General features: G+C 40.1%; 1 protein-coding gene across 6 annotated transcripts in view; it reads left to right on the top strand.

The window, feature by feature from the left end:
• Positions 1-17,386, top strand: part of ercc6l2 (excision repair cross-complementation group 6-like 2) — an 83,303-nt gene that overhangs the window by 2,814 nt on the left and 63,103 nt on the right. For 4 of the 6 annotated variants that reach the window (XM_020517126.2, XM_048595183.1, XM_048595186.1 and 1 more), the window contains exons 2-6: positions 4,212-4,291; positions 4,427-4,848; positions 9,990-10,109; positions 14,501-14,694; positions 16,974-17,135. In XM_020517126.2, coding sequence (XP_020372715.1) covers positions 4,243-4,291; positions 4,427-4,848; positions 9,990-10,109; positions 14,501-14,694; positions 16,974-17,135 — 947 coding nt within the window. In that variant the 5' untranslated portion in view covers positions 4,212-4,242. Of the gene's footprint in view, positions 1-4,211; positions 4,292-4,426; positions 4,849-9,989; positions 10,110-14,500; positions 14,695-16,973; positions 17,136-17,386 lie in introns of those variants that run through there. The other 2 variants (XM_048595184.1, XM_048595185.1) reach the window with 2 other exon arrangements.

Below are 17,386 nucleotides of genomic sequence, written 5' to 3'. Positions count from 1 at the left end.
GTTCCCAACCCCGCACCGCCCGTTTCTATCTCCTTCCCAAAATCCACAAACCTGACTGCCCTGGTCGACCCATTGTCTCTGCCTGCTCCTGCCCCACTGAACTTATCTCCACTTATCTCGCTGCTTGGCCTGTTGTGTTCATCCAGCTCTACACCTTGTTATCTAAGGAATAATGGGAGTCTGATTAGAACGTGGGAAAGATTTGCTTTTCATGACCACAGTTTTTAAAACTGCTTTAAACTAATGAAAGAAGCAAAGCTGTGCATAGCAAACGTTCATGAACAATGCAGATTTGAGTTTGATTTATTTTTGTCACATGCGCCAAGATACAGGGCAGCAGAACAGAGTGCAGAATAGTGTTACAGCTGCAGAGAAGGTGCAGAGAAAGAGAGATCAAAATTAACATTTGAGAGGTCTGTTCAAAAGTTTGATAACAGTGGGGAAGAAGTTGTTCTTGAATCGCTTAATACGTGTATTCATGCCTGCTGATAGAGGGTGGTAGAGAGTACAGCTGGGGTGGGAGGTGCCTTTGACTGTGTCAGTTCCCAAGGCAGCGGGAAGCATAGATCGAGTCAGTGGATGGAAGGCTGGTTTGCGAGATGGACTGGGCTGTGTCCATGACACAGTGTAGTTTCTTGTGGTATTAGGAAGAGTAGTTACCATACCATGCTGTGATACATCCAGATAGGATGCTTTCTATGGTGCATCTATAACAAATGGTAAGAGTCTTTATGGACATGCCAAATTTCCTTAGCCTCCTGAGGAAGTAGAGGAATTATTGTACTTTCTTGACCGTTGCATTGATGTAGATGGACCAGGACAGATTGTTAATAATCATCACTTCGAGGAGATTGACACTGTCAACCATCTCCATGTCAGCACCATTGATGCAACAAGGGACGTGCCATCCACTCTGCTTCCGGATGTCAGCGACCAGTTCCTCTGTTTTGCAGACGTTATTGCAGAGATCGTTGTCCTTACACCATGCCACGAAGCTCTCAATCTCTTTCCTGTATTCTGTCATGTTATTTGAGATCCGACGTACAGCAGTAGTGCATCAGCAGACTTGTAAATGGAGTTGGGGTGGAAGTTGGCCACACAGTTATGAGCGTATAAGGAATGAGTGTGTGGCCTTTTGGGGCACCGGTGTTGAGGATTATAATGGAAGAGGTGTTGTTGCCTATTCATACTGACTGCGGTCTGTGGCTCGGGAAGGCGAAAATCCAGTTACAGAGAGGGAGCCAAGACCTAGATTTGTCAATGTTAACTTGTGTCTGATTAACTTGATTTAATTATTTAACAAAAAGGTTTGATCAGTGTAGTGTGTAGGAGTTACGTATTTGAACTTCTGTGGCAGTTTGTCAAATGCTCCCTCGAGGTGGATTATTAAGAAGTTGGAAGTTGTCCTTGAAGGTGGTGGTGAGTTGCCTTCTTGAATCGCTGCAGTCCACCTGATGTCGGTTGATCCACCATGCCATTGGGGAGAGAATTTCAGGATTTTGATCCAGCAACAGTGAAGGAACAGCGATATATTTCCAAGTCAAGATGATGAGTGGCTTGGAGGGAACTTGAAGGTGCTGGTGTTTCCATATATCTGCTGCCCTTGTCACAGATCATAGAATCATAGAATCCCTACAGTGTGGAAACAGGCCCTTCAGCCCAACAAGTCCACACCGAACCTCAGAGCATCCCACCCAGACCCATCCCCCTAATCTAATAATCCCTGAACACTACGGGCAATTTAGTGTGGCCAATTCACCTAAACTGCACATCTTTAGACTATGGGAGGAAACCGGAGCACCCACAGACAGTCGTCCGAGGGTAGAATCGAACCCAGGTCCCTGGTGCTGTGAGGCAGCAGTGCTAATCACTGAGCCCTTCTAGATGGAAGTGGTTGTGGGTTTGGAAGGTGCTGTCTGAGGATCGTTGGTGAATTTCTGCAGTGCATCTTGTAGATAGTACACACTGCTGCTACTGAACGTTGATGGTGGAGGGAGTGGATGCTTGTGGATGCAGTGCCAGTCAAGCAGGCTGCTTTGTCCTGGATGGTGTCAAGCTTCTTGAGTGTTGTTGGGGGTGCAATCATCCAGGCAAGTGCGCAGTATTCCATCACACTCCTGACTTGTGCCTTGTAGATGGTGGACAGGCTTTGGGGAGTTAGGAGGTGAGTTACTCGCCGCAGTATTCCTAGCCTTTGACCTGCTCTTGTAGTCACTGAGTTTATGTGGTGAGTCCATGTTGAGTTTCTGGTCAACAATAACCCCCAGGCTGTTGATAGTGTGGGATTCGGTGATGGTAACACCATTGAATGTCAAGGAGCAGCAGTTAGACTGTCTCTAAGTTCTGAAGACGGGTCACCGGACCCAAAACGTTAAGTCTGTTTTCTCCTTCACAGATGCTGCCAGACCTGCTGAGCTTTTCCAGCAACTTTGTTTTTGTTCCTGTCTCTTACTGGTGCTGGTCATAACCTAGCGTTTGTGTGGTGTGAATGGTACTTGCCACTTTTCAGCCTAAGCCTGGATATTATCCAAATGCAACATAATCTGGACACAAACTGCTTCAGCGTCTGAGGAGTCACAAATGGTGCTGAACATTGTGTAATCATTGGTGAACATCCCCACTTCTGACCTTATGATAGAGGGAAGGTCATTGATGAAGCAGCTGAAGATGGTTGGGCCTAGGACACTATTCTGAATAACTCCTATTCTTAATTGCAGATTTTTGTTTTTATTGAATTCAAATTCTACTATCTACCATCGTGGGATTCAAACCTGGGTCCCCAGAGCATAGTCTGGGACCCTGGATTAATAGTCGAGCAATAATACCAGTAGGTCATCAACTTCCCAATGGATGGATTATGGTGTACTAGTTTACAGTGGTATTCCCCAAGTGTAAGTTTTGAGACCATTATTCTTAGATCTAATTTAAATGGCTAATACTTGATTGTAAAGAGCACTGTGAATTTGCAGGTTATGTGACCCTTGGCAAAGTAGTAGATCATGGTGAGGATAGACAGCAGGGTGACATGGACAGGATGGTGTTATGGGCAGAAGGATTTCGTTCCACAAAAGTTTGAAATTATGTACTTTCGAAGCATGGTCTTGTTGTCCATATGCATAAATGCCTAATAGTGGTAGAGTCAGTTAATACCTTAGTTCAAAAGGGCATATGGCTTGCTTGAGTGTCAGCAACTAGAAGTCACGGATCCAAAATTATTGGGAAAAGAATCTAAAGGGGAGCTGAAGGGGAATGTTTTCACTTGGGTTGTTATTAAGATCTAGAATGTGCCATCTGAAAAGCATGGGAGCAATTTCATAAATCATATTGAAAAGGAGTTAGTTGAGAAACTTAGAGGCAAAATATATGGAAATATGGTACTACTCATGACTATTGTTTCAAGAATGTTAGCACAGTTATGATTAGCAGATTGTATTCAGTGCTTTTGATTTCCGTGATTTTATGATTCTAAAAGGATATTGAATTCTGATGCTCTGAATTGTTTTGGCCTTCATATTGAATGTTTATGAAAACATAATACTGGTTGAAGGCTCTCTTTCTGTGATTTCCATTGTATTGTACTTAGGGGTAAAACCCCATTGCATACAAAGCTACAATCCATGTGCTGGAAAACGGGATTAAAATAAATAGATGCTTGATTTCCTGCCTTGACATGATCGGCTGAAAGGCCTCTTTCCATGTTGTAAAAACTTTGTGACTCTACATTCTGACTCAACCTTGAACAAATAAAATCTTATTTTTAGATTTTAAGTGCATCAAGAGATATAAGGAGAAAGCGGGAATATGGTATTGAGATAAAGGATTAACCATGATACGTTGAATGGAGTAATGAGCTCAAACGGCCTTCTACTCCTGATTTATGTACAAAGAGAAAAAAAATCTTAGGAACCAGTGTTCAGTCTGCTGCTGTAATATTGTACATAAATGACTTGAGCTCATTCCAAATTTCCTAAGTTTGCAGATGATCCCTGATTAAGAAGGGCAGCTCATTAAAAATAACAAAATTATTAAAATTATAAAACTTCCACACAATGGGGAGTTGGACAGTTAACGAATTTGAGGGAACTGGTGTCGTAGGCTAGTGAGATCATTGGCGGAGTGTGTGGCAACAGTAGAAGAAGAAAATAGGATCTTGGTTTATATAGCCAAAAAATTGAAGTTCGTAAAATCTGACTTATTTTTATTTTTCTCAGGCTTCAAACGCATCGAAACATCCTTTCACAAATGGAGCTAAGTGTCTCAACCTCTGAATCAAATATTGATTCGGGACCAGGTATGCATGACAACCCTTGGATAGTTGAAAAATAATTTTGTTTCCAATTTGCTTTTATAACTGCTCTGATTGCAATTTCTGTTTAACTGACATTTTGCTTTCATTTGCTTACGTTGTGGATTTTTTTGTTTTCAGAAAACTGGTTCGTTGGTGATCAGGTTTTTGCCCCCTTTTCTGGAGATGATAAGCTATATGAGGCCACAATAAAATCAATATCCACAGATGAAGATGGCAAAACCGTGGCAGTTGTAAGGTTCTCCAGCTTTAATGAAGAGACTGTGGCACTGACCACACTGAAAAGGAAAGGCAAAAATGAATGTTCGAGAGGTTTTATATTTGATGATGATGACCTGGAGAAGCCCTGCTTCCTTGACAAAAAAGCACCAGGCCCCAAGATCTCTTTGAAATTGTCTGAGGGCAGTATATGTGTGCCATATACTATTAATAGATACTTGCGAGACTACCAAAGAGATGGAGTAAAGTTCATTTTTAAGCATTATTTATCTGGCAGAGGATGCATCCTTGGTGATGATATGGGGCTTGGAAAAACTGTACAGGTAATCTTATTGATTGGGACTTACCAGCTAATGCTTAGAGCTTCCAGATCATCATAGTATAGCTCAAAGTCAAATTGTTTGCATTGTTAAAGTGTTTCTTGAAGAAAAGCAAACTGTGACAGCATTACCTTTTCTGGGATTTTCAGTTCTATAAGTATTAGAAGACACCTTGATTGTTTCTGCTTGAAAGATTTATTTCATGGTGGGAAAATTTGGACAGAAGATAGTTTGCAATAATATGAGCAAAGAAAAGTGAGCAGGCTGTTTGGTAATAAAGGAATAAAATCAGTGTTGAGACATTGATAAATCATAAAACTAATGAAATATTATGGAGTATGTATCTCTTGAAATTATCAAACAGATAATAGGGAAGGCAAATGGAATATTGGTCTTTATTTTGAAGGGAGTGGAGTGTAAAAATAGGGACACCTTGCTAAAACTATACAGTCAGACGACAGCTAGAATTCTGGGAACCGCTTTGGTCCCCTTATCTAAAGAAAGATATACTGGCATTGGAGGTAGTCGAGGGTGTGGAGGAACTGTTTTATGTTGTAACGTTGAGTAGGTTGGGCCTGTACTCATCAGAGTTTAGAAGAATGACCAGTGACCTTATTGAAACAATAACAATTCTTAGAGGTAGATGCGGAGAGGCTGTCTCCCCTTTGGGAGTTTAGAACCGGAAGGACCATCTCAGTATAAGAAGTAACCCATTTAAGACAGAGGTGAAGAACTTCTCTCCGAGGGTGATGAATCTATGGAATTCTTTGCCGCAAAGGGCTGACAAAGCTGTGTCATTAAGAATATTCAAAAGAGAGAGACAGATTTTTAATCCACAAAGGGATTGATGATTATGGTGAAAAGGCAGGAAAGTGTAGCTGAGGATTATTAGATCAGCCATGGTGGAGTGGATTAGTGGTACAAATGACCTACTACTTCCCATATGTCTTTTGGTTTTGTGTAACATTAAGTTGATTATGACTAGTTTGCTCTAGGCTAGTTGTATGGACCAAAAGGCTGCAGCACAAGTGCGGCATTGAAAGTAAATTCTGGGCCTCGAGGATACATTTTACTATGTGATATTCCCAACTGCACAATTGCTCTGCTGGAGCAAAAATGTGACACTTCCTTGAGGTATCTACAGTTGAAACAGTTTGACTTCCCTGAAATGAGGAGGATGTATTTCTCAAAAATTTAATCTCTTTACCTGCTCATGGAATTGCTGTCTTTTGCTGGAATGCAAAGCAGACAAGACTGTCTTGAAAGGATATTGGAGCAGGAGGGCAAGGATCCAGTTGTTGTGGTCCACGTTGGAACAAACAACATAGGCAAGGCTAGAAAGGCGGACCTGTATGGGGATTATCGTGCACTAGGAACAAAATTAAGGAACAGGTCCTCAAGGGTTATAATCTCTGGATTACCCGAGCCACGTGCGAATTGGTTTAGGGATAAGAAAATTAGGGAAGTAAGCACATGGCTAAAGGAGTGGTGTGGGAAAGAGGGGTTCCATTTCATTGGGCATTGGCATCAGTTTTGGAACAGGAGAGATCTGTACTGTTGAGATGGTCTCTACTTGAACCGATCTGGAACCGGTGTTCTAGCGAAAAGGATAAATAGGGTGATCACTAGGACTTTAAACTAGTGAACTGGAGGGAAGGGAAGGGGCAAATGACAGGAAGTATGATGGTAAATAGAAAAGAAAGCAGCAGGTTAACGTGTGCAGGAGGGTTTAACTACATCAGCTATGAAAAAAGTTAAAAGGAAGGAAAATTCAGGAGATAATATTAATGGAGATGTTAGAATTCAAAAAGAAGGTATAAAAACTAGCATAAAGGCACTTTACCTAAACGCTCGTAGCATTTGAAACAAGGTAGATGAGTTAATGGGACAAATCATCGTGAATGAGTATGATTTAGTCGCCATTACAGAGACATGGTTGCAGGATGCTCATGACTGGGAATTAAATATCCAAGGGTATCAAACTATTTGGAAGGACACACAGGAAGGTAAGGGGGGGCAGATAGCTCTGATAGTTAAGATGACATCAGGATGGTAGTGAGAGATGATATAGGTTCTATGGAGAATAAGGTTGAATCCATTTGGATGGAAATCAGAATTTCTAAGAAGAAAAAGTCACTGATAAGCATGGTCTGTAGGCCACCAAATAATAATGTCACATTGGGTGGGTAATTAACAAAGAAACAACTAATGCCTGTAAAGATGGTACAGCAATTATCATGGGGGATTTTAATCTACATGTCGATTGGTCGAACCAGTTTGGCCAAGACAGCCTTGAGGAGGAGTTCTTTGAATGTCTCCACGATAGTTTTCTTGAACAGTATGCAATGGAACTGACAAGGGAGCAAGCTATCCTGGATCTGGTCCTGTGTAATGAGACAGGAATAATTAATGATTTCATAATTAGGGATCCTCTTGGAAGGAGTGATCACAGTATGGTTGAATTTAGAATACAGATGGAAAGTGAGAAGGTAAAATCCAATACCAGGATCCTGTGCTTAAACAAAGGAGACTACAATAGGATGAGGGAAGAGTTGGCTAAAATAAACTGGAAGCAAAGACATTATGGTGGGACAGTTGAGGAACAGTGGTGGACTTTCAAAGTAATTTTTCAAAGTGCTCAGCAAAAGTATATACCAGTGAAAAGAAAGGACCGTAGAAGAGGGGGTAATCAGCCATGCATGTCTAAGGAAATAAGGGAGGCTATCAAATTGAAAGTTAACGTATACAAAGTGGCAAAGACCAATGGGAAATGAGAAGAATGGAAAAACTTTGAAGGTCAACACAAAGTTACAAAAAAAGCTGTAAAGGTAGTAAGATAGATTATGAGAGTAAATAGCTCAGAATATAAAGACAGATAGCAAAAGTTCTCTGTTTTAGTTATTTGTAGAAAGTGGCTAAAGTAAACACTGATCCTTTAGAGGATGAGAAGGGGGATTTAGTAATGGGGAGTGAGGAAGTAGCCAAGGCATTGAACAGGTGTTTTGTGTTGGTCCTCTAGTGGAGGACGTGAATGACATGCCAGTAATTGATGACAAGGAGACTAAGGTAGGTGAGGACCTAGAAACAATCATTATCAGAAAAGAAGTAATGTTGGGCAAGTTAATGGAGCTAAAGGTAGATAAGTCTCCTAGCCCTGATGGAATGTATCCCAGGGTTCTAGAAGAGAAGGCGGGAGAAATAGCAAATGTACTTGCGGTAATTTTCCAAAATTCACTGGACCCTGGGGCAGTTCCAGAAAATTGGAAAACAGCAAATATGAAGTCACTGTTTAAAAAAGGAGGTAGACAAAAGATGGCAAATTATAGGCTAGTTAGCTTAACTTCTGTAGTGGAGAAAATGCTTGAATCCATCATCAAGGCAGAAATAGTAAGACATCTAGATAGAAATTGTCTCATTGGGCACATGCAGCATGAGTTCATCAAGGGCTGGTCATGTTTAACTAATTTACTGATATTCTATGAAGCCATTACAAGCGGGTTGGACAACAGCGACCCAGTAGATGTGGTGCATCTAGATTTCCAAAAGACATTCGACAAGGTGTCACACAAAAGGCTGCTGCATAAGATAAAGGTGCACAGTGTTACGGGCAATGTATTAGCATGGACAGAGGATTGTTTAACTAACAGGAAGCAAAGTGTGAAAGAAATGAGTGCTTTTTTGGTTGGTGATCAGTGACTAGCAGAGTGCCCTGGGGATCAGCGTTGGAGCCACAATTGTTTACGATTTACATAGATGATTTGGAGTTGGGGAGTACGTGTAGTGTGTCAGAGTTTGCAGATGACACTAAGATGAGTGGTAGAGCAAAGTATGCAGAGGACTCTGAAAGTTTGCACAGGGATATAGGTAGTTTAAGTGAGTGGGCAAAGGTCTGGCAACAGGAGTACAATATTGATAAATGTGAAGTCATCCATTTGGTTAGGAATAACAGTAAGAAGGACTATTATTTAAATGGTAGCAAGTTGCAGCATGCTGCTGTGCAAAGAGACCTGGGTGTCCTTGTGCATGAATCACAGAAGGTTGGTTTGCAGGTGCAACACATAATTAAGAAGACAAATGGAATTTTGTCCTTCATTGCTAGAGGGATTGAGTTTAAAAGCAGGGAGGTTATGTTGCCGCTGTATAGGGTGCTGTTGAGGCCACACCTGGAGTACTACGTGTAATTTTTTTCTCCTGACTTGAGAAAGGATGTACTGGCACTGGAGAGGGTGCAGAGGAGATTCACTAGATTGATTCCAGAGTTGAGATAGTTGGCTTATGAAGAGAGATTGCGTAGACTGGGATTATAGTTATTGGAATTTAGAAGAATGAGGGGGGGATCTTATAGAAACTTATAAAAATATGAAGGGAGTAGATAAAATAGAAGCAGGGAGGATGTTTCCACTGGCAGGTGAAACTAGAACAAGAGGCATAGCCTCAAACTTAGGAGAGCAGATTTAGGACTGAATTGAGGAGGAACTTCTTGACCTAAAGGCTTGTCAGTCTGTGGAATTCCCTTCCTAGTGAAGTATTTGAAGCTTCCTCATTGAATGTTTTTAAAGCTAAGTTGATAATTTTTTTGAACAGTAAAGGAATTAAGGATTATTGCGAAAGGATGGGTAAATGGAGCTGAGACCACGAAAAGATCTGCCATGATCTTATTGAATGGCAGAGCAGTCTCGAAGGACCAGATGGTCTACTGAGATTCTTATGTTCTAGGAAGGGTTGGGTGCCTATGATTACAGACACAAAGGATATCTTATTAGTAATCTTGGTACAGTGAGCAGGATGAAAACTGGATTGAAGAGATTCAGAGACTATGAATGCACAGGTAGTCAATGACAAGACATTCAAGAACTTTGGAAAGAAAAAGAAATTTAGGGACACAACCTGGAGAGGAAACAAGGAAGCGTTTTGAGATAGTGAGTAAAGGCTACCACCTTGAAAAGTGGGTAAACAAAACAATGTCCAAGAGCATTTAATCAACAGAGATGATTCAATCAACATTTGAGTTGGATTTAATTGAGAAACTCAAAAATGAAATTTTTTAGAGGTGAGCTTGGCAAGTACCTAAGGGAATATGTGAGGAAACTATGAAATAATATAATCTTTATCATCTGATAATCTATTAATGATGCTTTTCACAGGTTATTTCCTTTCTAGCAGCTGTACTTCATAAAACAGGAACCCGGGAGGATATTGAAAATAACATGCCTAAGTTTGTCCTGAAGACGATGAGAAAGGAATCGAAAAGACAAGATGACAAAGTAATTCTTTTTGGCCTGTATCTTGTTGCAAATCTTCCTTTACCACAAATGTTATGTTTTGTTTTAATGCTGGAAAATTGTTCGTTGAACCTTAAAATAACCTACCATTAATAATAATTTCTTGCGGAGTGAGGTTGTAGGCGTGCCAGTGGGTTGCAAATGTTTCGTCACCCTGATAGGGAACATTGTCAGTGTGCCTCTGGAACATCGTCAGTGTGCCTCAGGTGAAGCATCGGTTTTGCTGTCCCACTTATTATTTATATGCTTCAGTTGGTTGGAGCGTTTCTCAGTGGTTTGTACACAAAGTCTAATTCAATGTGTTGATGGAGTTCCGCTTAGAATACCAGGCCTCCAGGAATTCCCTGGCATGTCTCTGTTTGGCATGTGCGATTATGGATGTATTGTCCCAGTCGAATTAGTGTCCCTCGTTGTTTGTGTGTAGTGAGACAAGTGAGAATTGGTCGTGTCCAGAGGGATCCAACCCACCCTGCTTCTATGGACTCCCCAAGGTATAGAAACCGGGGTCCTCCTGAGACCCATGGTCTCATTGCCAGGTACACCAACATATAGACTTGCCAAAGAACTACAACAGAAATTGAAATACTTATTGGATAACACTACCCACTCCATCCACTCATCCCAAGAATTCCTCAACATCATCAAGGACACCAGGATAGAAGATAGCCTTTGAAGTAACAGCACTATTTATATCCATAAACGTCGATCTAGCCAAAGAGACAATTGCCACACCACTGGATGATTCAAGTAGTCAGGCACCCCAGGACACCACCAACATCAATAAGGACAGCGCCATGAAACTACTGGATCTGTGCCATACAACCCACTTCACCTTCAATGACGGCATATACAAACAAATCAACAGAACACCAGTGGCATACCCAATATCAGGACTGATTGCAGAAGCAGTAATGCAAAGATTAGAACAGACAGTGCTCCCCACTAAATAACCCAAACTTTGGGCCCGATATGTAGACGACACCTTCGTGATTATTAAACACACAAAACTCGAAGAAACCCACCGACACATAAACATCATCCTTACCGGGGATAAAATTGACAAAAGAAGAGAACAACAACTGACTACCCTTCCTGGACATAATGGTAGAACGGGGAACTCCAGACTAGCATATATAGAAAGACCATACATACAGACCAGATACTCAATTACAGTAGCAAGTACCCCAACGCCCACAAATGGAGCTGCATCAGGACACTATTTAAACAGGCCACAACACATTGCAGCAACCTGGAACTACACAAAGCAGAACAGGAACACTTATACAGAGTCTTCAAAAGAAATGGATACCCGAAAAATACAATCGGCAGTTACCTCCAAGACAGATTACACCAAGAAGACACAACATGACCAGACTTACTAATCACTTATCACCCTACCATACATCAAGGATATTTCAGAGACGACCATAACACTACTCAGACCCCTACGTATCAGTAACCCACAAACCAACAACCACCTTACGACAGCTACTGATGAACGTAAAGGATCCCGTACCCCAAAACCAGCAAAACCGGTGTAGTATACAAAACACCATGCAAGGACTGTGAGAAACACTACATAGGCCAAACTGGAAGAAAACTGAAAATGCAGATACACGAACACCAATGAGCCATCAAGAGACACAACCAATTCTCACTTGCCTCACTACACACAGGCAATGAGGGACACACTTGACTGGGACAACACATCCATAATCGCACAAGCCAAACAGGGACGCGCCAGGGAATTCCTGGAGGCCTGGTATTCTAAGCGGAACTCCAACAAACACCTTGAATTAGACACTGTGTAAACCACTGCGAATCCGATCCGGAAGTGATACCAAACACCCTAATAAACTGAGGCATATAAATAACAAGCAGGACAGAACACTGACACTTCACCGGAGGCGCACTGACGATGTTACCTAGCAGGGTGATGAAACATTTGCAACCAAATCTACTGGCTTGGCAAGCATGTCTACAACCTCATCCACAACCCAAGCTACAAATCTTCTCAAACTTTCTTGCAGAGTCTTTAATTCACTGTCCACATTAACTAGCAGGTCTTGTGATCATAAACAGGTGGGGATGGGAATACATCGTGGTGGTGACAACTCTCTCTGGGCCAGAAGTTCCAGGTTCATAGCAAGATTAGTTTTTAAAGATTTAATGATTGGCTTTCAAAAATCATAATTCCTTTAAGGGAGAAATACCTGACAGGAAAGGTAAGGGAGCCATGGCTGATAAGAGAAATTAAACATCGTGTTAGATCAAAGTAAGAGGCTTATAAAGTTGCCCAAAGAGTTGTAAGCCTTAGAAATAGGGAACTTTTAGAATTCAGCAACGGAGTACCATGAAATTTTTAGAGAAAATATAATGTGAATGTAAAATGGCAAGAAAAAAATGGATTGTGAAAGCTTTTTTACCTTTGCTAAAGCTAGAGATTAGTTAAGACAAATGTGGCTGCATTCTGGGCAGAGAAGTGAGAATTTATAATAGGAAGTAGGAAAATGGCAGAGAAGCTAAATAAGAAATTTTTGTCATCACACTGGAAGACACAAGACTGCCTGAAATAAAGAAGATGCAAAAGTCTAATGAGAGTGTGGCACTGAAAGAAATTGGTTTATAAAGTAGTATTCAAGAAATTAATGGGACTGAAAGTTGACAGATCCCCTGGACCCGGTGAACTTCATCCTAGAAATTTGAAAGTGATAGCTACAGAGATGCATTCAAAATTCTGTATTAATATTGCAACAGTGCCTGCAATTGAAAGGATGCCGATTGTATCCCCCCGCCCTGAAGTAGAAAGGGAGAAACCAGGGAACAACAGACCGGTTAGCCTGACGTCATTCTAGAATCTATTATACAGAATGTGACTACTGGATTTTTAGATAAGAATTCTTAAGAAAGAGTCAACATGGATTTGTCAAGGGGGAGTTATGTTTTACAAACCTGTTAAGAGTTTGAGGTTGTTACCAGCAGAGTCAGTTAGGGGGAACCGGTGCATGTGCATATTTGGATTTTCATAAAGCTTTTGATAAAGTCCTACACAGGAGGTTAGTGAACAAAATTAAACTGTATGGGATTGAGGGTAATATACAAGCATGGATCGAGAATAGGTTAACTGGCAGAAATAGAAATTAGGAATAATTGGATCATTCTCACGTTAGCAGACTGTGACCAGTGGGGTACCATAAGGATCTGTGTTTGGACCCTAGCTGTTCACAGTCCATTGACTGGGAAGTCGAAGTGTGTTTTCATCCAGACCACCAGGTTTCTCAATACATCTCCACACTTGTGGGACAAGTCCTACCTGTCCCTGCAGTCTGTTCCAGTGCACTGCATTTGACTAAACCAAGCCAGGCAAGCTAACTGAGTTCAAGATTGAGAATCCATTAGTTAAGGTAGTCGTTGTGCAGAGAAATTCAGTGTCTAGATTTTCCATCAGAAACTTCCCTTTCTCATCCCCTCAACGACCTCCACCTAATGGTTAATTGTATCACCTGTTATCATCTTGCACCCCTGGAAATGCAGCCAAACTTTACCTAATCTCTCAGCATATCTTTATCCTTTCTTATGCAAGTCATCTTTTCTTTGTTAACCTGGCTAATCATCACTGGTCTTTCTCTAAGGCTAGTATATCCTTCCAAAGATAGGACACCTTGTGAAGGAGTCTGAACACCGAATTCCATATTCCATCTGGTTATAAATCTGATTGCTGTTCTTTATATGTCACTGTAACTGATAGTGTCATTAATCTATTAATTCTGAAGTCACTGAACTTGAAACATTAACCCTGCTTTCTTTCCACAGATGCTGCCAGACTTGCTGAGTTTCACTAGCAATTTCTGTTTTGGTTTCAGATCTCCAGCATCCACAGCTCTTTGTTTTATATCTGCTTGTAATTTAATTTGCTAATATTTTTCTTTTCACAATTCACCAAAACTAGTAATGAAACATAACCTGAAAACCTGTGTTCCCCTCATTTTGCCAAGTCCAGCTTATTTATATGTAGAGTGAGAAGAAGAGGCCCCAGCACTGATCTCTGAAGATGTCCGTGGTCATTGTCGAACTACAAAGGTCACTTCATCCAAAGTCATTATGTTTCCTAACCAAATCGCTTAAGTCATGCCGTAATATGTCTCCAAATATACAAGCGTTATCATGTACCTTCTGAATGATCAATATATATTTTGAGTATCCTCTGTCCATCAAATTGGTGAGTTTGTTGGAAAAACTCTTATCAAATTAGTTAGATAAAACTTACTTTCCATGATATATGATGACTCCTTAATCAGCCTAGTGTTTACTAAGTGTCAACTTGTTTTATTGCAACATTGGATCTGAAACCAATCTTCCTGTTTCTTTTGAAGATTTTCCTCATAATTACTCCTCTGTCTGTGCTGTACAACTGGAAGAATGAATTGGAAACCTGGGGTTATTTTAGAGTTTATATTTTGCATGGTAACCAAAAAGACCATACCCTCAGTTGTATTCGACGCAAGAAGTGCGAGATTGCTCTGACAACCTATGAAACAGTCCGCCTGTGTTTGGATGATATCAATTGGTAATTAGATCGCATTATAATGTATTTAAAGTTGGATTACATTGAAAGATGTTATTTATGGCATTTAGTTGTTAGTTTTGGATATATTAAATGCTGACTGATTTGAAAGATTCCCATCTGCTTAATGGCAGATGGACTGACCTTAGTATCCCGCTAGCTTGCTTGGTGCATTACTTCCAGAAGATGATGCAGAGGCTGATCTACACAAGATCCAATTTATGCATGTACAGACTAACTTTCCCTTAGTAGTTCAGTGGAATTAAAACTTTGACCACTGCAAGTTATTCCTCTGATGAGAAAATACTTTAACTCCAATGCAAAAGCTGTGTTGTAGAATGCAGTGCCATCTGAGTGATATATGAGGATGCATTGCAATTTCTAGTCCCTAACTGATGATGAATATTGCAATAGGTATTGCCTGTGCTTGTATTTGCCAGGTCTATATGATCCATTCTATTATGGAATATTAAAACGAATTAATATTTGCATTGTAAAAGGTGAGTTTAAAAATAGAAAATGCTAGAAATGTTTGGCAGGTCGAGGAAATCAGTTAATATTCAGGTCAAAGACCTTTGAGAAAAATTAGGAATTTGATTGGTTGTAAGCAAATGAAAGCGAGGGTAGGAGCATGATGAATAGCTACAATCTGAAACTGAGAGAAAAAGACAAACCTGCAAAATATAATAAAACAAAACAGAACAGAACTTCTTGTTGAGTCAAGAAAGCTGTAAGAATGCTTAAGTGAAAGATGAAGTGCTCAAGCTGTCATTGAGCCTCGTTAGAACTCTGCAGGAAGGACAGAGGGGCATGTGAGAATTAAAATGACAACTGACCAGAAATTCAGTCACGCTTGTAGACTGAAAAGAGTATTTTAATTGAGTACTGATGAACCTTGTACAATCAGGATAACTGATGTTGAGTCACAAAACTGTCCCCAGCATTCTCGACCTTGGTTGGAAGTCAGACTTTTAATAGTTATGGGTAGAATAGGATAGTTTCATCTAATCTTTTTTGAATCTCCTTTCTTGGAGATAAGCATTTTTAAAAAGACCTTAATTTTCTGAGACAATGGGAACATTTGTGAAGTTTATTAGTATTAGAACCAACAAATCTTAAATATTGCTGCCTGTCAAAATAATATATTGTATGTTTTCTGGAATTATTAGAATTTGCCTTTTTTATGTAAGTTGAAAAAATTTACAGGACTCCATTTCAAATGTCAGTTAAAGTCCGTCCGTCCAAAAATGGGACCTGGAAAAGTTGGAGCAAGTGTCAATTTGATAATTGCTACTGTGTAGAAGATCTGAGTGTGCTGTACGAGCTCATAGGTCAATAGACGTAACTACTTAAAGGCCTCTTACATTTTCTTTACTCCCACCACCTTCTGCCCCACTATTTTACTTTCTTTCCTCTCTCTCCAAGAATATTTAACATTTTTCCTCATCCCTTTGGTGCATCTCTCAATTTTTAATGTCTAGTGTTGTCGGTGTGCACATGCCCACATCTCTGCAATTGCCCCACAACCTCTGCTGTTCAGAAATGTATGTATGCCTAGTTTGCACCGGCTTCTGAAGTATCCTGAAGTATTGCACAAACTAAACTGCATGGTATTCCTCACTGATGTCAACTATTCGTCCATGTTTTTAAACAATTTGCTGTTTAATTTTAGTTAGTTTAAGTGTCCGGGAGTATTATCATTTACTTATTCAAAAGGCCAAAAAATGTATTTCCACCTTAGGAATCTAGCTTTAAGTCTTTGTGTCATTGCGTACTTTTTGGTGAACCAATTATCCTGAATAGATGCCATCCTCAAATTAAAGTACAGCTGATGATCCATGGTAATCAATATATAAACATTTAGTAATTTATTGAAATTGAATAACAACAGTGGAAGTGATTTTAAAATCACTTGGCCACAGGAATACTGAGAAAAGAAGTGGAGAAAGACAAAAACGAAGCAAGTTGTTATTACAGACTGGACGCATTTCAACCTACAAAGAGTGCATATGTATGTTTTTTATTTGGGCAAAGTTGGCACCTTCAAATATTAGTATGTTTTAGAGTCCTGAAAGAAAGCAGAATATTGAACAGTTCATTAGATCTGACTTCAGTTACAGAAGCATTTTCTCCATCAACAGCTGCACAACTATATTGTTACTGTCCAGAAATTTCTTAGAATTACAGGTCAGAAAATTGTCAATAGCGCTGTTAAAGAGGCCAAGTAAACCTTAAGAATTGCAGTATAATGTTATGTGATTAATTTTTCATTTCTTAAACAGCTTTGAGTGGTCTGCTGTGTTTGTGGATGAAGCTCATAAGATAAAGAATCCTAAAGCTCAGATTACACAGGCATTAAAGGCATTGAAGTGCAAGATAAGAATTGGCCTGACTGGAACCATTTTGCAGAACAACATGGATGAACTGTGGTGTGTCATGGACTGGTAAGCTGTAATTATACAATTATAATGTAGCTGGTTATTTTGGATTATGAAATATCTAAGCATAAGTAGATGCAAGAAATGTGTCAGTTTGTCATTAACAAAGTAGTTGACTAGTCTGCTTCCATCAATTTTCTTCCCTAGTGTCAATAGGTCAGACCAAAAGACAACTGTTAGGAGGATAAACGAGTCCAGAGTTTGACCCTGGTGGTTGCCAGGTGCAGAGAAAGATGTGAGAAAGTTTGTGTTGGCAT

This window comes from Rhincodon typus, chromosome 3 (genome assembly GCF_021869965.1).
Source record: "Rhincodon typus isolate 14 chromosome 3, sRhiTyp1.1, whole genome shotgun sequence".
In the NCBI taxonomy this organism is placed as follows: Eukaryota; Metazoa; Chordata; class Chondrichthyes; order Orectolobiformes; family Rhincodontidae; genus Rhincodon; species Rhincodon typus.
Note: the sequence above shows the minus strand (reverse complement) of the source record. Positions and strands in the feature narration are given on the sequence as shown.